Raw genomic sequence first — 22,264 nt, forward strand, 5'->3', positions numbered from 1 at the left:
AGCATAGTGACAAAGACCTGGCCATCAAGTATGCATCAAAGGGTGAGGAAGAGGGTAGCAACAGTATGGCAAAAGAGGGATTGAACATTGGTTAAAATTGAGCAAAGTGTGTTAAGATAGCAGAAGAGGGGTTTTGTTTTTGATAGTGCGATCAATGCATTTACCAAGTAAATGCATTGAGGAAAGAGAAACTGAGCAAAGAGGCACTTTTAAAAAGTGGTGGTTGGTTCTCTTATATTTAGCAGGCGGAGAGCAACTGGCCCTATCCAGCCCCAGCACAGCATCCCTCCAGTAGCTGTTGCTGGGGAATCTCTCATGTTTCTTTTTTAGATTGTAAGCCCTTTGGGGACAGGGGACGATCTTATCTTATTTATGTATTATTTATTTCTCTATGTAAATTGCTTTGAGAACTTTGGTTGAACAGCAGTATATAAATATTCGTAGTAGTCGTAGGAGTAATGACAAATAGAGGTCCCTGCCCAGAGTAGCTTACAATCTAACATTATACATAAAAGGTAAAGTGTGCCTTCGAGTTGGTGTCGACTCCTGGTGACCACGGAGCCCTGTGGTTGTCCTTGGTAGAATACTGGAGGGGTGGACCATTGCCTCCTCCTTCACAATATGCGATGATGCCTTTCAGCATCTTCCTATATCGCTGCTGCCCGATATAGGAGTTTCCCATAGTCTAGGAAACATACCAGCAGGGATTTGAACTGGCAACTTCTGGCTTGCTAGTCAAGTCATTTCCCCACTGCGCCGTTAGGTGGCTTCAACATTGTACGTAGGGGAGACAATAGTTAGAGCAATGGTGGCCAACCTGAGGTTCTCCAGCTGCTACAATTTGTTGTGGATGATGGGAATTGTAGTCCAATAGCTGAAGAACAGCATTTCAGCTCATTTTGCCAGATCTGTGAGATAGGGAGCATGCAACTCTAGGCAAGGAAACTCACTTCCCAGGCAGGAAATGGCCCAGGTGAGCCAGTCAAAGAGCACCTTTATTAGGACCAACAACTTAAGATTCTGGAATAAAACATCAAATCTGCAGAATAGCAGGCTCTTGTACTCTGGTGGTGAAGATCTATTATTCTGTTCTTCTAACAAACTCGGTCAGATTCTGTGACCTCAAAAACTGAAATACGGAAATGGCAAACAGATGACTGCAAGCTTCGATCAAAGGACTTGATTTATGTGCTTGGTTCTGGTTGTGCAATTCTTGCAACATATTCCCAACACCTGTACTTTTTCACACAATGCATAATTAATTTGTGGAATTCTCTGCTACAAGATATGGTGACAGCCAACCACCTGGGTGGCTTTAAGAGGGGTTTGGATAACTTCATGGAGAAGAGGTCTATCAATGGCTACTAGTCGGGGGGGGGGGCTATAGGCCCCCTCCAGCCTCAAAGACAGGATGCCTCTGAGTACCAGTTGCAGGGGAGTAACAGCAGGAGGGAGGGCATGCCCCTTTCAACTCCTGCCTGTGGCTTCCAGCAGCATCTGGTGGGCCACTGTGTGAAACAGGATGCTGGACTAGATGAGCCTTCTTGAGCCTGATCCAGCAGGGCTGTTCTTATGTTTAAAGGTTGTGTGGGGGTTTTTTTGTTTTTTTTTAAGAAAGTGGGTAACTAGGGAAGAGGAAGTGAGACAGTCATAGTGCTACTTAATGATGTAATCTGAAATAACAGCTTCACTCCAAAAAAAGCGAGCATTTCCTCTCACTTCTGAGAGTCTTTAGATTATTTACACTGTATTAATTTCTGTATTTTATCCCATGCCAAAACACTGAGGTCCCTCTTTCCCAGCCCTGTGGGCGCTAATTTCCATCTTTGTAGTAATGAGCAGGGTACCTCTGGACCCACCCCTACCATTCACCTGTTCAACCTGGATGAATCACAGACTGACCTTTGCATCTTTAATAGGATCTGGTTCAGCTTCTTGAGTTGCAGCAGTCTTGGGCACTCCTCCAGGTCTCCTAGTGACTGGGGAGGTCATTGAAAATGTCAGCTTGGCCCTCCTTTATTAAGCTCTTCACCAGTGTGCCATTTGGTCTCGTGGTAGCAAGCGTGAATTGTCCCCTTTGCTAAGCAGGGCCCACCTTGGTTTGCATTTAGACAGCTGACTACATGTGAGTATTAGATATTGCACTTAGAGGCGGGGTAGGCAACTTTGCTGCTTTACAAATGTTATGTCTGTCTTCACCCAAGACCTCCCTTAATTTTCTTAAAAATTATTATAAATAGGACATGAACATAGTTTGATGCAAATATACAAGCTTGCATTTCTACCAGGGGCATAGCGATTATTGAACAAGGGGAGGGGGACGAATGACCTTGGGCCCACACTGGTAAGGCAACCGCCTTCTCTTGGTGTCCCCTCCCACCTGACAACTCAAAATCTGGGACTCATTTGGTAATCAAAACTTCCTATGGAAAAGTGTGTCTGTGTGTGAAAGAGAAAGAGGTCGCAGGAAAAAGAGAGAGAGAGAGAGATGAGCATGAGCACACATGTGAGAGCATGTATAGGTGAGTAAGAAATACATTCATGTTGTATATGACTGTAGCAGGTATATATGTTAAAAATGTTTCTGAGCCAGGGGAATGCACATGCCCGTGCAGAGGGGAACTGGTCTTGTGGTAGCAAGCATGGCTTGTCCCCTTAGCTAAGCAGGGTCTGCCCTGGTTGCATATGAATGGGAGACTAGAAATGTAAACACTGTAAGATATTCCCCTCAGGGGATGGAGCCGCTCTGGGAAGAGCAGAAGGTTCCAAGTTCCCTCGCTAGCTACTCCAAGATAGGGCTGAGAGGGATTCCTGCCTGCTACCTTGGAGAAGCCGCTGCCAGTCTGTGAAGACAATACTGAGATAGATAGACCAATGGTCTGACTCAGTATATGGCAGCTTCTGATGTTCCCGCTGTGTGTGAAAGTGTCTGGCTGCATGGGGAGTGTGCGGCATTATTTGCATAGGAGCAAGACAAAGGATGTGCCTAGAGAGGGTCTCCCCACCCCTCGCTATGTCCTTGCTTTACCGTCAAGTCAATTTTGACTCCTGGTGCCCACAGAGCCCGGTGGTTTTCTTTTGATAGGAGGGGTTTCCCATTGCCATCTCCCATGCAATATGAGATGATGCCTTTCAGCATCTTCCTATACTGCTGCTGCCTGATATAGGTGTTTTCCATGATCTGGGAAACATACCAGTGGAGATTCGAACCGGCAACCTTCTGCTTGTTAGTCAAGTATTTCCCTGCTGCGCCACTTAAGGTGACACAGCAAAGGTACCAGAGGCCTATCTTCCCTTCTTCTCCCAGGGCCCTCTCCAACCTTGCTACACCCCTGATTTCCACTATTCAGAATGTAGCCGAGTCCGACCTCAGCTAAAGCCAGGATTGTGGACAGAGAGTTCCAGAAATTAGGGCGAGGAACCAAAACACCCGCCTCACTTTCTTAAGGGGTGATTAAATTGATCAGATCTGTCAGCACCACATCAGTGAGACGTCAGGACGGCCCCACAGAGTGCCAATGAAGTGTCTCCCCCACCCACACCAACTGAGCAGCCATGACTGTAATTGGGGTGTATTTAGTCATTACCGTTACTCAGTAATTAGCACCTTCTGGTTTTTCTCTTTGTCAAAGTTTGCTGGAAGTGGGGGGGAGGGAAGGGACTTTGGGAAAGGAACTAGAGGTGCCCCACGTGGCAGAACATAAGAGACAGATAAAAGCCTCTGCCGTTTTCTGCTTTTACAGTAAAATGTGTGCGCAATTATATATATCTTACACACACACACTTCAAGCCATCACCCATGTCACATTTGATAATGAAATGTCGGCTATGGCCTTCACTCCCTCCTCCTGCCACTCTGAAGCAATCAGACAGGCTGAGAATATGCAAAGAAAATGCTAATTAGAAGGTACAGGTAAGGAAAGCAACTTTCAAAAGCTATTGTTATTAAAATAAGGCAGCCCCTGCACAGAAGGGATCATCAAGGCAGCCCTAAGGAAATGGAATGAGAAAGACAGAGGGGCCTTAGAAGGCTCAATCTGGTAAACTCAGATTTTAAGATTGCCACATAACCCGCATCATTTGACAGGGGAGAATAAGGACAGGAGTGTATTGGTAACACTGGTTACACTCCCACCAAAGTTCAGTATTGGAGCATCAACACTCTCTAGAGGAGAGCTGGTTTTGTGGTAGCAAGCATGACTTGTCCCCTTAGCTAAGCAAGGTTAGCCCTGATTGCGTATGAATGGGAGACTAGATGTGTGGGCAGCACTGTAAGATATTCCCCTCAGGGGATGGAGCCGCTCTGGGAAGAGCGTCTAGGTTACGAGTTCCCTCCCTGGCAGCATCTCCAAGATAGGGCTGAGAGAGATTCCTGCCTGCAACCTTGGAGAAGCCGCTGCCAGCCTGGGTAGACCATAGAGCTGAGCTGAGCTAGATGGACCGATGGTCTGACTCAGTCTATGGCAGCTTCCTATTTTCCTAAGCCCCTCCTCACATTTCATATTGTCTTCTCCATCTACAGTATGCTGGATTAGGACAGGAGCCAGCTGGAGTGGTCGGAACCAATCTATGAGGGATGAATGTTCATTTTGATTTTTGACAAGGTCTGCACCCCCAGAGATGGAAAATAGGTTATAGCATTGCCAGACTTTCAGTTTTCACATATATATATAAATAAATAAATAAAAATTTTGGTCCTGACCATCAGGCCTGCCGTGTCCAAATCTGCAGTGGTGCTTTTAAGAAGCTTTTAGGAATTTGAAAAACACAAAAACAATAGAATTGTATCAGTATGTGTCAGAGGAATGGAAATGAAGACTGGCAGGAATGTCCTCCAAAGATTGTTCTGTGGAGAAAGTACAATGTGTTAATCGTTACCCTAATCCTGACCCTAATTAAGGGTGTGCATGGACCGTTTTGGCACAGTTCAGTCCAGATTCAGACCAAACCACAGGTTTGCAAACTGGTTGGGTAGAACCAGTTCAAAGCGGTTCACGGTCAAACCCCTCGAACCGGCCCAGTTCATGGTGTTCTGCTTCACAATCGAACCGGTTCTGCACATCCCTAACCCTTACCCCCAACCCTTTCCTCTCTGCAAAAATGACTGCCCTTTTAGCCCAATTGTTTGGGGGTAGAGACAAAGAAGAGGTGATGATACAGAGAAAGCTGTAAGTGCAGCAATGCTACCCAGGCTGGTTGCTTCTCCTACCATGCTGTTTGAACAAACCTATCGTGTAAATGCAAGCACAATCCCAGTGCACGGTTTTCCTTCCACTCTCCCATGATGACCACCTAGCCAGATGTTGCAGAATGTGTTTGAAATGCAGCTGTACTCTAAGGCCACCCAGATCCCAGGTGGGATAAAGAAACATTTTAAGAAACAGCTGTGGTCCCTTTACCTACCATGTCAAGAGCCAATGCGGGATACCTTCTTGCAGGTTAAATAAGTCCAGGAGCCAGGACCACTAATTTGGGCCATCGGTGCCATCTTGGGAGTCGCATACTCCCAAGTATGATTGCTGACAACGTCTACTCCCCCGGAGATGGAATACACGTGAGAGCACTGTTGTGTTTACAGCTTCCTATGTGTTATCGTCCCCTCTTTATCACTACCAGCCAACGACTGGGGTTCCTCACAGCTAGGCATTACCCTACATTAGAGCCACATGTCTCAAAAGCAGTGTTGTGGAGTGGTGAGGTGTTGTTTTTTCTTTCTCACACAGACACATGCTCCATGGAGGGCTATAGGCCGCCTCCGGCCTCAGAGCCAAGATGCCTCCAGCAGAGCACCTAGATAATTTTGGAGCCTGGACCTAAACGCCTTTGGAGTCCGCCCTCCACCGCTGCAAGTTAAGCATCATCCCTACACACACACATACACCGTGACACACACATGCATCCTCCCTCCCCTTCTGTCTCTAAAGCACCCGGCACAGGTCATGACCACATTTGTTCACCTGGTGCAGTGCGGGCCAATGGCAACCACACCACCCATGATAGACTAAAGAGGATTGGGGGGGGCGAAGGGGTGTGGAGCACTGATCTCTCTAAGGAGTGCGCACACTCACAAGTTTTTGGATGTCCACGCAGTTCAAGTTAGATCCTGCTCAGATTGAATCAGGAAGGCCCCATTCTGAATGCAGGTCTGCACGCACTGCCTTGATACTGCTGCCCAGGACAAAACTCATTCCGCACAGAGATGGAAAAATATTAGAGGGACCACTGGCATGGAGGCCCTGGACTTCGGCCCCAAAGTCCAGGGGAAAGAGCGCCACTGGATGCCTCTAAATATCCGTTGCAGAGGAGTAGCAGTAGGAGAGAGAGCATGCACATACCTCTTGCCTGTGGGCTTCCCAGAAGCATCTGGTGGGCCACTGTGTGAAGCAGATTGCTGGACTAGATGGACCTTGGGCCTGATCCAGCAGGGCTGTTCTTATGGGGACAGCTTTTCTCCTGAAACCAACTGCAGTTTCATTGAACCCCAAAGAACTCAGTTTTAGGAATGGATTTTCTCACATACACCACCAAAGTCATTCTAGATCACACCCCTTCCTGTGGTTGGTTTTAGAGAAGAAGAAGCCAGAACCACAGAGATGTTTCTTGCAGCCCACAGAGCATTCTGGCCTTCCCCCTAACACGCTTTCTAACCAGCATTCTGGCCATCTCCCAAATGGCAAAAGGGAAGCACAGGCATAAAAAACTGGGAGGGTGTCTGGTTAAGTGGGACAGCGGGCGTGTGTGCAACCACCTGGAAAGGTCTGGACAATTTTTAGAACAAGGAGGTGGGGGGCTGAGCATGGAGAGGTTTCGGGTGACATTTTAAAGAGACAAGAACATTCTCATTTGCTAATTCCAAAGAGGTTGTGTCAAAACCTGCTTGAAAGTCAGGAGATCTGACCTGGAGGCCTTGGCTCTTGGGGCTGCTACACAGCAGTGCACCTGCTAGATCTTCAGAGTCCCTTTCTTTATGCTGAGCCTGTCCCAGCAGGAGTGGGGATGAGAACCCCACAGTCCCTCGTCCCCCTTTATCTTCCCACGTTGCACCAGATTGCCCTGCATCCCAGATGCACAGATGCTCATGCCGCCCATGGCTGCTGCCAGTCTGTGTGGACAATACTCAGCTAGATTAATCTATTAATCTATGGAATTCTTGGCCATGGGATGTGGTGTTTGCTACCAGCTTGGATGGCTTTAAAGGGGGCTTAGACAGATTCATGGTGGCAGCAAGCAGGACTTCTCCCCTTAGCTAAGCAGGGTCCACCCTGGTTGCATTTGAATGGGAGACTTGATATGTGAGCACTGCAAGATCTTCCCCTCAGGGGATGAAGCCGCTCTGGGAAGAGCAGAAGGTTCCAAGTTCCCTCCCTGGCAGCATCTCCAAGATAGGGCTGAGAGAGATTCCTGCCTGCAACCTTGGAGAAGCTGCTGCCAGTCTGTGAAGACAATACTGAGCTAGATAGACCAATGGTCTGACTCAGTATATGGCAACTTCCTATGTTCCTAATGGCTACTAGTCTGGTGCCTGTGGGCCACCTCCAGCCTCAGAAACAGGATGCCTCTCAATCCCAGTTGCAGTGGAGCAACATCAAGAGAGAGGGCATGCACATACCTCTTGCCTGTGGTCTCCCCAGAGGCATCTGGTGGGCCACTGTAGTGTGAAACAGGGTGCTGGTCTAGAGAGGCCTTGGGCCTGATCCAGCAGGGCTGTTCTTATGTTAGATAGATAAAGGTTATATGGCAGCTTCCTATGAGCCTGTGTGGTGAGCCTTCTCCTGCTCAAAAACCAGCCTCTCCTCCTCCAACTCCACCCTGGCCTCCCCCTCCAATTCCTTAAATCCTCACCACAGCCTCATTCATCAGATCTGGCTGCCTTCACTCCCTTTTCACCACAGGGCGATCTGAGGGCTGCAGCACCCCTGGGTCTCTGCATCAGTGCTTCCCATTCCCCAACCAAGAGGGCATGCCCTCCACTCCTGCCTGTAGGCTTCCAGCGGCATCTGGTGGGCCACTGTGTGGAACAGGATGCTGGACTGGCTGGGCTTCCTTGGGCCTGATCCAGCAGAGCTGTTCTTATGTTCTTAACCTTTTTCATCCTGAAGCACACATTTTTAAAAATTGAGGCACACTGTCTCACCCCAATACCAATATAGGTTTTTATTTGGTTTTGGTTCCTTCCTCCTTTATGCTTATATAATCTTTCTTCTTATTCACTGCCACCCCTCAGATCCCTCCTGAAGAAGCTGACGTGCCCCAAAATGCACCAGGAAGGATGCACCCCTCCTAGTGCCAGATTTTGGCACAAGATGAGTAAACTGCATTGTAGGGCCTCATGTTATGAGAGGCCTCTGAATACCAAAACAGGACTAAATTTGAATTTCTATACAACTGGTTGCAAAATAAAGGCAAACAGGTGAGGGGGGGGGGGAGTCCCTAAAACAGACATTCTCATAAGACACAAATATACTTGTATGGCTACACAATTATTTATCAGAGTGAGTTTATAATTTGTGCAGAAATAATTAAGTTTAATCAACATTTTATTCTACCAGGGCCCAGTTTGGACCAGTGCCCACCATCACAGTTACATGATGGGACCATGAGGAGTGAGGGGAAGGTGAGTGACATGCTGGGGCGGGACGTCCAACCCATTTTGTCATTCTATGGGGGTAGCAGTTTAAGCCTGAGAGGGCCTCAGCATATCACAATCCAGCCCTGATCCCTCCTGGGGCAGAAGGGAGCAAGTGAGCTTACTCATTTTCGGATCTGACTTGCTCCGTTACCCACCAGCAGGGATGGGTCTTTCCCAGTGCATTGTGGGGCAAGTCAGCTCCCAAAGCCCGGAGTTTAAGTTCCCTGGTTTTGGAGTTGACTCAGAGTGGATCAGTGTGACATGCTAGTGTACCACAAACCCTAGAACATCCACCTATCCAGCATGCACTTGAGCCTCTCACTCCAGTTAGCAGAGACTCGTGGATAAGTAGAATGAGAGGCATGATGTGTGTGCATGCGCGCACACATGCACGTACGCAGAGGTGTATTACTTATTAAAATCCTAAAAACCTAAACTCTCAACAGGGAATGCATAGGCACCATATGCATGTACACGTTCTTAAGGTCTGGATTCAGCACAGACTCCTATGAATCTGGTCCTTTGTTCCCCTACACAGGTGGGTACAAACGCCCCTTCCTCTCTTCAAATAATTAATGTGTGTTAGGTTTATTCACAAGGACTTGAATTCCCAGAATCATTCCACTTATACAGGATTTTGGAGGAGTTATACCTCATTAGGGAGTTACTCAAATCTCGTATTTTCCTTGTACGTCATTGCTGCATCTTGTTTATTCTGTTCTTTTCAGTAAACATTGTTAAGCTTGCCTTTTCATCTGTTTGCTCATTTCTGTACTCGTATCATATCTCCCCTGAGGCTTATTGCGGGATGCAGAATAGTACAGCAGCTGGCAATAGCCTGAGATCGAGAAAAATTTTATTATTATTATTATTATTATGGGTTACTTTTATTAAGCATTTGGCTGCTGTTAGCAGAGGTATCCTGCTTTAAGGTAGAGAGATGGGACCAAGAGGCCCAAACATGTAGCCTTGAACTCTAAGATAACCATAGAACTAGGGGAAAGGGGGAAACACTAGTTTAAATTCCTCCAGAAGCACATGGCATTGAGCAGAGATAGAAGAAAGGTTAAGAGCGTGGGCTGCATCCCACATGGAAGATTTTCTGGCACAAATCTCATTTCCATGTATGAAAAGCTACCAAGACATGGAAAAACAAACATGTGAGAACTCCTCCCACCCTGTCATCTGTTTTCTCTCCTGTTTCTGTGTCTAGATTGTAGATCCTTTGGGGCAGGGAACCATTCTCTGGAAAGCACCATGTATACCATTTTTTTTCCTACTCAGAGGCAATATTTACATATAAAGGTAAAGTGTGCCATCGAGTTGGTGTCAACTCCTGGCACCCACAGAGCCCTGTGATTGTCTTTGGTAGAATTCAGGAGGGGTTTACCATTACCTCCTCCCACACATTATGAGATGATGCCTTTCAGCATCTTCCTATATCGCTGCTGCCTGATGTAGATGTTTCCCATACGGAGGAGCTCTTACCCCTGGACTTCGGGGTCAAAGTCCAGGGTCTCCCGCCGGGTGGCCAGAACCTCAGGGGTATACTCATGAGTCAAATGGGCCGTAACCCAAAATTTGGCTTTTAAAAAGCCAAATCTGGCAACAGAGCCACCCCCTGGGGGCCCCCAAATCCTTTTTCGTCTGTCCTGGGTGGTGTGGTTTGTGCCCTCAAGAACCTAGTTGTTAAAAAATGATGCATTGTGGGTGGGGGGGCCTCCACTGGCCTTTAGGTTCAGGCTCCGAAATTACCTAGGTGCAGCTCTGTTCCCATAGTCTGGGAAACAAACCAGTGGGGATTCAGACCAGCAACCTCTGGCATAGGAAACTGTAATTTAGGAAGTGGCCAATTCATAAGATTGCCCCTTTCCCCAAGTTTCAACCAGGATTACCTGTCTGGCAATTCCAATTTAAATATAGATATGCAAATTCTAACTGACCCATGGCCTCAGACTCACACCAGATCAAGAAAAAGCACAGCTCAGGAAAAACACAAAAGCCACACGACTGCTTCCCTTTAGCGTAGCATTTCTCTCTGCAGAAAGGAGCAGGTAGTAATATCCTACTTAGATCACCAGCCCCTTGAAATGCACACGGTCATTCCTGGATTCCCCGGCCACTCACCACCACTGTCTTGCCAGACAAGAGACTTCATTTTTTAAGAATAAATTAAGCTGACCGTTCAGAGAAGGGGATTGAAGATGCTCCCGTGGAGGCCAGGCGTCTGCATCTCGCCCCACCTCACTCTGCCGGGGCTCCTCAGCTCAGAGGTCGAGCGCCTGTTCTGCACAGGCGGTCCCAGGTGTAATACCTGGTAAGAAAGATCCCTCTCTGACCCCTCGGGAAAACCTCTTGCTGCCACTCACAGTAGACACCAGCAAGCTAGTCCAACTCGTCGTAAGGCAGCTTGATAGGTTGACCTTGCCACCAGGAAAGACTTTATTTGATATGAATTGAGTTTCACACAAGTCATGCAAATGACATAGGCACTCGCTCACTAACAGCTGGTGCTGGAAGGCACCAGAAAAAGGGGGTGGGGGGAGAACTCAGTATCCTATTCTCCTCCTTAGGTATATCAAGAGACACTTCAGCGGCACACACTTACTAAGAAGATAGGTACAAACCTTTTGCAGTCCAAGGGTCCATCATTAAAACCATACCCTCCCTCCAGGCTGTAACTCAGTGGAAAAGCATCTGCTTCGCATGCAGAAGGTCCTAGGTTCAATCCCCAACAGCGTCTCTAGATAGGACTGGGAAAGACTCCTTCCTGAAACCCTGGAGAAGCTGCTGCCCATCAGTATAGGCCAGGCCTGCTCAACCTAGGCCCCCCAGCTGTTTTTGGACTACAGCTCCCACAATCCCCAGCCACAATGGCCAATAGCCAGGGATTATGGGAGTTGTAGGCCAACAGCTGCAGGAGGGCTGAAGTATAGACAATGCTGAGCTAGATGGACCAATGGTCTGACTCGGTATAAGGCAGCTTCCAAATTTTCTATGTACATGCATTCCACCGCATTTTGACCACAGGTGGAAGTAATGGCTTTCACCAGAACCACCCTTAGTCTTTTCGGTCCAGCACTCTAGAGGTAAAGGTCATGATCTTCTCCAGCGATACCTCCGTCTCACACTCCACATGCACTATGGCGGACAAGACAGCCACGTTTTCTTGAGTGGCGTTGGAGGCGACGTCGAAAGGGAGCTCATGGTCCTCCCCTTGGAGGGCAGCAGCATGGGGAAGGAGGTGGGGGTAACTCAGGGTCACCATGTCTTTCTGGCAGGTGGTATCGTGATGGTACGAAACCAGGTCATTGCTGAAGTTCACCGTCTCCACAGCGTTGCTCGGGCAGAAACGGCCGCAGCCCAGGATGGTGGCAAACGCCTTCCGGAAGTCAGCGTTGAATGCATAGATGATGGGGTTGAGGGAGGAGTTTGCCCAGCCAAACCAGACAAAGATGTCAAAGACTGTGTCGCTGACGCAGGGCAGGTCTCCCAGCACGTGCAGGTTGTGGTCGCAGAAGGGGACGATGCAGTTGAGCACAAAGAAGGGAAGCCAGCAGAAGACAAAGACACCCATGATGATGGAGAGGGTCTTGAGGACTTTGGTTTCTTTCTTGAAAGAGTTCTTCAAGGAGACCTCTTGGGGGTAGTCGTCGCTCTGGCAGCTCTGGGCATGCTCCACCGCCCTCTCCAGAGAAGAGATCCTCCGTATCTGCCGCTGAGCGATGCGGAAGATCCTGGTGTATGTCACTATCATGATAGCAACAGGAATATAGAAGCTGATGAGGGAGGAGGAGATGGCATAGGTCCTGTTGAGGCTGGAGTCACAGTTCTCCTCTGGGCTCCAAGTGACGTTGGAGTCAGTCTCCTGGGCAAGAAGCAGCTCGCTGGCGGCTTTGTGCCACCTCAGCTGGACAGGTATGAATGAGATCAAGACCGAGAGCAGCCAAGCTACCCCGATCATGACAAAAGCAACCCGCTGGGTCATCTTCCGCTCATAGCGAAAGGGGCTGGAGATCGCCCAGTAGCGGTCCACGCTGATGATGCACAGGTTGAGGATCGAAGCCGTGGAACACATGATGTCAAAGGCCACCCAGACGCTGCAGAAGCCGCCAAAAGGCCAGAAGCCGGCCACTTCCGTGACCGCCTTCCAGGGCATCACCAGCACCGCCACAAAGAGGTCCGAGACGGCCAAGGAGATGACAAAGAAGTTGGTCACCTTGGAGCGCAAGTGCCTAAATTTGACGACAGCCATGCACACCAGGGTGTTGCCCAGCAGGGTAGAGAGGATGAGGAGCAGCAGCAAAGCGGCCATCACCACTCGGAAGGACAGCTCGGGATTGTCACTCTCCGCCTGGCCTTCCTTAACGAGGGAATCATTCGCCAGGGTGGATGCACCACCTCCTCCTCTTCCTTGCAGGGAGAGCTCGTCCATGCTGCTCTGTGGTCCTGAAGGTCCCACGATGCTCACCTCCTGCTACATTCCCCTCCGCTCACAAGCCACCACATCCCAGCCTCTCGGAGCCTTCACTCACACCTCAGAAGCAACCACCTTCACTCCCTGGGGGACCCCAGCCAGATCTCCAGCTAAAGCGAGCAGTTCTCAACCTTTTGTGCCTTTCCAGGATTCCTGCAAGCAGCCCAACATCCCCTCCCACCCTCTTGCTCTCCAGACTGCCACTCACAGCCAGCCTGTTCTCACCTAGTGCACTTTTGTGCTGGCTGCCAGCCTCCCTCCCTTTGCATCTTCTCCGGGAGCTTGTCTACCGCATGCTGGAAAATCTTGGTCCCCTTTCTACTGGCTGGACAGGGACTTGCTGTTGGAGGAGACCCGGGATTTCTTCTGCTCTGGCTACTAGATTGCTCTCTCTGCTGTGGTGGTGCTGCCGCTGGTGCTGCCGCTGCGCTTCCAGCTGGCGCCAGGTTGCTGAGAACTGCACTCCGGTGAGAAAGAAGCTTTCCTGGTCTCTGGGAGTCTCTCTGCTCAGAAGGATTAGGGACTGTCTTGAGACCAGGTGCACGGAGCAGAGATGGAGAGGGCAAAAGTAGGACAGGGAAGCAAGAGAAGGAGCAGTCCGAGGGGTGAAGAGGATGCAAAGTCTTTCATTTGAGATGTAAAATTTGCAACAGGCTATTCTCTTTGGAGGTCACCTAAAGTGGTGCCGTGGGGAAATGCTTGACTGACAAGCAGAAGGTTGCTGGTTTAAAACTGCCGCTTTGAATCCCTACAGCAGCAATACAGGAAGGTGTTGAAAGGCATCGTCTCATACTGTGTGGGAGGAGGCAATGGGAAACTCCTCCTGTATTCTACCAAAAGAAAACCACAGGGCTCTGTGGGCACCAGGAGTCGGAAAGCGACTAGATGGTACACTTTCCCTTTACCTAGTCTCTTTGAGGCAGCCTAGAGAGCAAGGAGCACAGGAGTCAGAACTGGGTTGCAGATTTCCAGCATTTGTCCCTGGCTGGCTCCACTGAATTGCTTCCATTTGGAATACCCTTTTGTATGAAACCATTTATTCCTCATGTGTATATAAGTAGTAATATGTTCCCTGCTAACCGAGCAAAGAGGCACCTTTTAAAAGGGGTGATTCTCTCTCTGTAGCAGGGGGGAGAGCAACTGGCCCTATCCATCCCCAATGCAACATCCTTCCAGACAGAGGCCGTTGCTGGTTTCTTTTTTAGATTGTGAGCCCCTTGGGGACAAGGAGCCATCTTTATTTATTAATTTATTTTTATTTCTCTAAGTAAACCGCTTTGGGAACTTTTGTTGAAAAGCGGTATATAAATATTTGTTGTTGTTGTTGTTGGAAATAGATGCATAAAACCTATATTCCTATCCTATTTGCCAAAAATAAAATAAAAATGAAGATACTTATATAAAGAGCCCCGATCTTTCCACTGGTAGCTCTCTTTTTGTGAATCTCTGTGTCTTTCAGGCTGTAATCCTGTGCACACTTATTAAAAAGTAAGACCCACTGACTTACTTCCAGGCCGATAAGTGTAGGACTGTGTTGTCAGGCACATGCACTAAGCAAGCAGCCAAGAGCGGATGCAAGAAATCCTGCTGCCCCTTTCTGTGGACCATTCCTTCCAGGAGAAATAAAACCTACCCAACACAAAGATTGTGGTGCAAGGCTCTTAAACTGCCACCACAGCACTTTGTCTATATTATAAAAATTGGGGCGGGGGGAAAGATTTCAGTGCATTCCCACAGGAAGAGCTTCCACAGTACACCAGAAAGTCTGTAGAGAGTGGTAAAGTGAAGTGTGCAGTCAAGTCGATTTCAGTGCCTGGCGCCCACAGAGCCCTGTGGTTGTCTTTGGTAGAATACAGGAGGGGTTGACCATTGCCACCTCCCACACAGTATGAGATTATGCCTTTCAGCATCTTCCTATATTGCTGTGGCCCAATATAGGTGTTTCCCTTAGTCTGGGAAACATACCAGCAGAGATTTGAACTGGCAACCTTCTGCTTGTTTGACTAGCATTTCCCTGCTGCGCCCTTTAAGGTGGCAATGTGGAGAGTCCTTCTAAATACCTTTTACAGAGAGAGTCCTGCCATTTACACTATAGCCTTGTTGTTAATTACTGCTCTTGCATTTTTCTGATCTTTCGTCCCTGAAAGCTTATGGTCCATTTCACATGTTTTAACTTTTGTGTGAACCGCCTTGAGATTGTTTTCATGAAAGGCAGTATGGAAATTCAACGATTAAAATAAATACATAAATATAAATGTACATGCTTATTGCCTGATGGACTGCAACATCCACTGCATGTGTGAACAGCCATTTGGGTAGAGGAGGCAAAATACACAGCAACATTCAGGAATAAATTCTGAAAGCATAATATATTTTCAGAGCATTTGATGTGGCTGCATTTTATATCCTGTAGTCACTGGAGGTGTGAGTGCTTCTTGCAAATAATGGTGAGTGGGTGGATAATTATCCCACCCCCACCGCATGACATCCTCTGTGTGAGTGGGCCAATCCACATTTACAAGATAGATAGGACTCTAATATCACCTCCCATAAATTAAAACACTTTTTGGAGTCCATTCATACATGACTATTAGGAATCAAATGATGCACCAGTATGTGTGAAAGCAACCCTGTAGCCTCATAATCAACTCCATGCCCATTTCAGAGTTGAAAAATGTCAATTCTTAATCCTGCTAACTTGGCAAAGTTTTTTAATGTGGTGATTCTTTTTATTTAGCAGGGGGAGAGTAACTGGCCCTCTCCACCCCCAGCACAGCATCCCTCCAGTAACTGTTGCTGGCGTCTGTCTTATGTTTCTTTTTAGATTGTGAGCCCTTTGGGGACAGGGATCCATCTTATTTATTATTTCTCTGTGTAAACTGCCCTGAGCCATAATTTGGAAAGGTGGTATAGAAATCAAACAAACAAACAAACAAACAAATAACAAACAAACCTAGCAGCTTTTGTAAACCCATCCGATAAGGGCCAAACCACACACTACATCAAACAGCTATCTGTTTCTGATACTGAAAAGCAGCCTTAGAAACTGCAGTCTGGTGGTGTGAGTGACAACCCGTTTTCCTTCCTACTGTTTATCCACTCAAAATCACCCCCATGGGAGTAAAGCTGCAAGATGCATTTTTGAGGAAGGGAGGGAAAGGGTTAAGCAGACCCCTCTCAGATGAAGCCTCCAAAGCCACTTTTCTTAAAAAAAAAAAAAACAATTCTTATTGATTTTCTTATACAGAGCTAAAAGGCATACGAATGTATTTCCTGCTCTTGTAATGACCAACTGTGAATCAGTAATAAGAAAACCATAAGCCAGTATAATAATCTAAATAAGCAGGTGCGAATATATAAACTGTCTATAACAAGGGAGGTAACGAGCTTATGTGTGCAATACTAATGGGGGGGGGGATACGAGAGAAACAGAACGGTCTCTCAGATCTTTCAGTTATGAAAAAATATCCTACCACAGGCTTATCTGATCAAAAGCAGGGAGGGGTGTAAGGATTATTGGATGCCCTGTTTGCATAGTGAGTGAAAGGATGCTGTATAGATAGGGCTTTCTTACCTGGCCCTTACCTAGTGGTCTTTAATAAGCACGTATTTCAGACAGCACTATTGGTCAAACCTTACCTAACAATCCTGTTGTTATGAAGGGGAGCTGGACTTGTGGTCGTGAGCATCAATTGCCCCCTTTGTTAAGCAGGGTTTGCCTTGGTTTGCATTTGGACGGGTGACTGCATGTCACAGGGAATACTGGTGAGCACTGTCTGCAGTAAACCTTTCCCCTTAGGGGCTGGGACTGTACTCAGTGGAAGAGCATCTGCTTTGCATGCAGAAGGTCCTGGGTTCACGCTCTGGCAGCATCTCCAGGTAGGGCTGGGAGAGACTCCTGCCTGAAACCTTGGAGAGCTGCTGCCAGTCAGTGTAGAGAATGGCTCAAGGCTGAGGTTTTATTACATGAAACACAGCCGGCTTCCTAAGGAACATGTGCTCCTTTTACACACATTCGGGTGTAGCTATAATTGAGGGGTTCGTAGGCACCTAGGAACAGAGGCGTAACTATAGGGGGGCAGGGGGGGGCACGTGCCCCGGGCGCCATCTTTTCTGGTCACATGGGGGGGCGCCGCCATGACCAAATTTCTTTAAAAAATTTTTAAATTTTTTTGTTAATACAAATGTTTCCTGCTCAGTGCAGCAGCGCTGCAGCAGTCAAGGGAGCGCGTCAGTGCCCCCTTCCCCACGAGCGGTCCCTTCCGTGCCACCTGCGCCCCCCCCCCCATTGCTTTGCTGGCACCTGGTGGCCAGTCAGTGGCCTGGCTTGGCGGCGGCGGTGGGCGCTTGTGAGGAAAAACCTAAGTATAATGTAGTATGTTGGGGGGGGGGTGATGGGGGCACAGTGGGGGGCGCCATTTCAGTGCTTGCCCCGGGCGCCATTTTCCCTAGTTACGCCTCTGCCTAGGAATAGGTTCCTATGAGTTATAATATAATTACAATTATAATTATAGCTATAATAGAAGGGGATCAAAGAACTTGGGCCCCCGAGCGCCTGAGGGCCCCCCAGCTCCACCCCTCCCTATTGTTTCTTCATTATCTCCCTCACCCCGAGGGGCCGCCGGAAAGAGGGGTGAACACGGGCCTCCTCTCCTCTAGCTGCGCCCCTGCCCCACACATCCCCCTCATGGCGCTTCTGCCCTGTTTGCTTCTCTAATTAGCGCAGAGTAGCAAAAGCTATACAAAATGTTACCAGTTTAGGGGGATCCTTGTGACCGCTCAAGTCCTACATCACCTGGGACCAGACAAACACACCTGTGGACGCTTCCTTCATAGGAACCTCCTTTCGGAGGTCTTCCGAGGCACTTCCCAAGGTTCTGGGCTGCTCCTTTCTTTCCAGAAGTGAGACCTCGGAGTAGGGCCTGTGTGGTGGCGACACTGATGCTGTGGAATCGTGCCCTTCCGGAGGCCAGCCAAGCTGCTCAGGTTTGAGGTGTGGTGTCAAAACACATTTCCCCAAGCATCTTAATTTAATCGAACATTTTGCTTTTTAGGTTCTGGAGTTTGACACTGGTCTTGTTTTATTGTCTTCTGTATTGTTTTGTTGCATATCGCCTTTTTCAGAAAGGCAATATACAAAATAAGATCAGTTACCTTAAATAAACCAGGTCAATGGGCTAGCCCATTTAAAGTTGTAAGGAGACTTATGAGGAGAAACATTTGAAAGCAATTTAGGCGGACATATTTCCTCTCTGTTATACAGACCATATTCCATACTTTAAAAAGAGAGAGAGAAAGGGGCTTCTGCTTACATTTTAAGAGATGTCTGGTTGGTAGCTGGGAATTTAGCAATGGGGCAGGCGTTTGGTGGAGGGGATGGTTATTTTTCTCTTTTTAATATTCTCATGCGAGCAGCATTTTGGATTTTACAAGAGGAGAGCTGTTCTTGTGGTAAAGGTAAAGTGTGCCATCGAGTTGGTGTCAACTCCTGGCGACCACAGTGCCCTGTGGTGAGGGGTTGACCATGGCCTCCTCCCGTGCAGTCTGAGATGATGCCTTTCAGCATCTTCCTATATCGCTGCTGCCCAATAGAGGTGTTTCCCTTAGTCTGGGAAACATACCAGCGGGGATTCGAACCGGCAACCTCTTGCTCCCTAGGCAAGTTACTTCTCCCCTGCGCCATTAGGTGGCTGGTCTTGGGGTAGTAAGCATGAACTGTCCCCTTTGCTAAGTAGGTTTGCATTTGAATGGGAGACTTCATGTGTGTGCATTATAAGAGATTCCCCTCCGGGGAGGCTACCCACGCCCATACACACACACTGGGAAGAGCATCTGCCGGCTTGCAGTTCCCTCCCTGGCATCTCCAAGATGAGAGAGTCCCATTGGTGAGGTGAAGAGAAAGTTGGAGGGCTGTAGAACTTCCCACCCCGTCTTCAACTCTGCTTCTCTCCTCTCTCCAAAGCAGCTAATTGACCTCCTCCTCCCTCTCCCACTCTCCTATGGACAATTAGCCGCTAAAAGGAGAGATAAGGGAAGCCTCCATAAACAAGGGCAGAGAAAAGTGTTCTAGCCCTCCCTCCAGCTTGAGGGACCGGGGGAAGCTTTCACAATTGCTAACTATCTGGCTGGGTTCACATACACAATAGAAGGAGATAGTAATCTAATCAGGCAACTGAGGAGGTGATCCCTTTAAAAGTGGCAGCCTCCTGCCAGCCAAGAGGCTCTCCCTTAAATAAATAAAAAACTGCAAACAGAAAGCTTGAAATCAGGGAGAAAGGTGTGAGCCCAGCTCTTTGTCCACAGTACTGGTTTTCTATGTAAAGGTAAAGTGTTGACTCCTGGCGACCACAGAGCCCTGTGGTTGTCTTTGGTAGAATACAGGAGGGGTTTGCCATTGCCTCCTCCCGCGCAGTCTGAGATGATGCATTTCAGCATCTTCCTATATCGCTGCTGCCCGATAGAGGTGTTTTCCATTGCCTGGGAAACATACCAGCGGGGATTCAAACCAGCAACCTCTGGCTTGCTAGTCAAGCCATTTCCCCGCTGCACCATCAGGTGACTGGTTTTCTCTGTACAGGGAGTTATTCAGGGGAGCATTCAATCATGCATTTCCTTGCATCTGCAGTCTAAAACAGTGCAGTCCAAGCTACACTGCATGTAACACCATCTGTAAACTTTGCTTACAGATAGCCACTTCTCACATTACAATTAATCTGTGGTCAGGATCCAAAGCCTCGATGCAGCATAATGAAGTGGAAATGGGGTGAGTGAGTCAAGTGTACCATTTCAGACTGCTGGTGGGAGATCTGGTTGTGTGGTAGCAAGCATGACTTGTCCCCTTTGCTAAGCAGGGTCCACCCTGGTTGCATTTGAATGGGAGACTACACATGTGAGCACTGTGAGATATTGCCCTCAGGGGATGGAGCTGCTCTGGGGAAAGCAGAAGTTCCAAGTTCTCTCCCTGGCAGCATCTCCAAGACAGGGCTGAGAGAGAGTCTTGCTTGCAACCTCGGAGAAGCTGCTGCCAGTCTGTGTAGACAATACTGAACTAGATGGACCAAGGGTCTGACTCAGTTAATGGCAGCTGCCTATGCTCCTATTCTTTTTTTTTTAAATGTTCCCATGGCACACCTAATCAATTTTGTAGCCCAGACCTAGAGGGCTACGGAGCGTCTCCCCCTGACCCTGGAAGATGTTACTTTTTTTGCCAATCTCCCCTGTTCTGCGTGGTGGGAAAGCTACCTGAGCAGGCTTAGGACCACTGGACCACTCAGGCCTGCACAGTGTGATGGTGTGAGTGTTGCAAGTGTGTGATGTTGCAGGCAGGAATCTCTCTCAGCCCTATCTTGGAGATGCTGCCAGGGCGAGAACTTGGAACCTTCTGCTTTTCTCATTCCTTCTGAAAATGCCAGAGCAGCTAGTGCCCATCACATTGGGTGGCCCTTCACTCTAGAAGTCAAGTCCGCATCCTGTGAAGTACTTGCTTTCGTGCCTCCCGGAAACAAGTTGCCTTTCTGCTGAAAACAAGCTCTCAATATAAGTGTCTATCTAATCTATCTATCTTTTATTTAAAGGACTATGTAAATAAGGCCGCGTTAACATGCTACGATGTAGCAGCTAGGCCCTAAGCTGCCAACCCCCGTAGGAAACAACTTGCCAAAATTTCAGAGTAACTATTTCCTCCCAAGTGCAACACGAAGCAAGATCCTTCCTTTGGCAGGTTCCGTGAGAAGAAAGCAGCAAAGCCCTACAAAAACACAGAAGCTGCCTTCTACGGAGTCAGACCATTGGTCCATATCGTTCACTATTGTCTGCCCAGACTAGCAGCAGCTTCTCCAAGGTTGTAGGCAGGAGTCTCTCATCTTGGAGATGCCAGGGAGGGAGCTTGGAACCTTCTGCATGCAAGCAGGCCGGTGCTCTTCCCAGAGCAGCCCCATCCCCTAAAGGGAATAGCTCACAGTGCTCACATGTAGTCGCCCACTCAAATGCAAACCAGGACAGACCTTGTTTAGCAAAGGGGACAATTCATGCTAGCTACCTAATGGTGCAGCAGGGAAATGACTTGATTAGCAAGCCAGAGGTTGCTGGTTTGAATCCCCGCTGGTATGTTTCCCATGGGAAACACCTGTTTGTTTGTTTGAAGCATTTAATATACTGCCCACTCCAAAGACTCCGGGTGGTGTACAATGACATGTAATTAAGGCAACATTAAAAATTACGATCAAACATTACATTAAAAACCGCAAACAAAAATAGATAATAGAAAGGAAATAAAGTAAACTACAGGGCAAATGCCCAGCAGAAAAGAAAGGTCTTCAGTAATTATTTAAAGACCAGAAAAGAGGGGGCTAGACGAATCTGAAGGGGAAGAGAATTTCAAAGAAGTGGGGCAGCAACCGAAAGAGTCATTTTGCGGGTCCTACAACTCCAAACCTCTCGAAAATCAGGGACCGACAAAAGGGCCATCTGAAATGATCCAACAGGACGGGATGTAACTGGATGGAAGAGGTGATTCTGTAGGTAAACAGGCGCCAAGCCCCACAAGGCTTTGAAGGTAAGAACCAGGATTTTGAATTGAATTCGGAAGCGAATGGGTAACCAGTGCAGCAACTGCAGGAGAGGTGTTACCCTGTCATATCTTTTGGCACCCACAAGTAGGCGAGTCGCTGCATTCTGGACCTGCTGAAGCTTCCAGATCATCTTCAAAGGCAACCCTAGGTAGAGTGCGTTACAGTAATCTACGTGGGAGATGACAAGGGCATGAGTCACTGTCGTAAGTGCCTGTAACACCTATATCAATCGGGCAGCAGCAGCGATATAGGAAGATGTTGAAAGGCATCATCTCATACTGCGCGAGAGGTGGCAATGGTAAACCCCTCCTGTATTCCGCCAAAGACGACCACAGGGTTCGACACCGACTCGACAGCACACTTTCTCTTTACCACAAGACCAGCTCTTCCCCCATGCTCTTCCCCTGGAAATGAAAACTCTTCCCCTAGAAGCCAGCCCTAAGTGAAATATGTCAGCACTGTCTTTGCTTAATTACCCTGCCCTTTGCTGCAACACTTCACTGTGACCTTACTCTGTGCTTGTAAAATGTGCCCTCTTCCAAAGGAAACAGCAGTCCCTCTATTGACAACCCACACAACCCCCCAACG

At 48.1% G+C, this 22,264-nt stretch overlaps 1 protein-coding gene across 1 annotated transcript; it reads right to left on the reverse strand.

Moving 5' to 3' along the window:
- Positions 1–11,053: 11,053 nt before the first annotated feature.
- LOC128333870 (D(1) dopamine receptor-like) lies at positions 11,054–13,245 on the reverse strand. Its single transcript, XM_053269908.1, has one exon. It carries the CDS (start codon positions 13,062–13,064, stop codon positions 11,691–11,693), a length of 1,374 nt encoding a protein of 457 aa, XP_053125883.1. The 5' UTR covers positions 13,065–13,245; the 3' UTR covers positions 11,054–11,690.
- Between the last annotated feature and the right edge of the window lie 9,019 nt (positions 13,246–22,264).

The sequence above is a fragment of the Hemicordylus capensis genome, chromosome 8, assembly GCF_027244095.1.
Source record: "Hemicordylus capensis ecotype Gifberg chromosome 8, rHemCap1.1.pri, whole genome shotgun sequence".
In the NCBI taxonomy this organism is placed as follows: Eukaryota; Metazoa; Chordata; class Lepidosauria; order Squamata; family Cordylidae; genus Hemicordylus; species Hemicordylus capensis.

What these genes read in the sequence shown, in the direction of transcription:
- LOC128333870 (XM_053269908.1), bottom strand. Translation starts at nt 13,064, where the DNA reads ATGGACGAGCTCTCCCTGCAAGGAAGAGGAGGAGGTGGTGCATCCACC.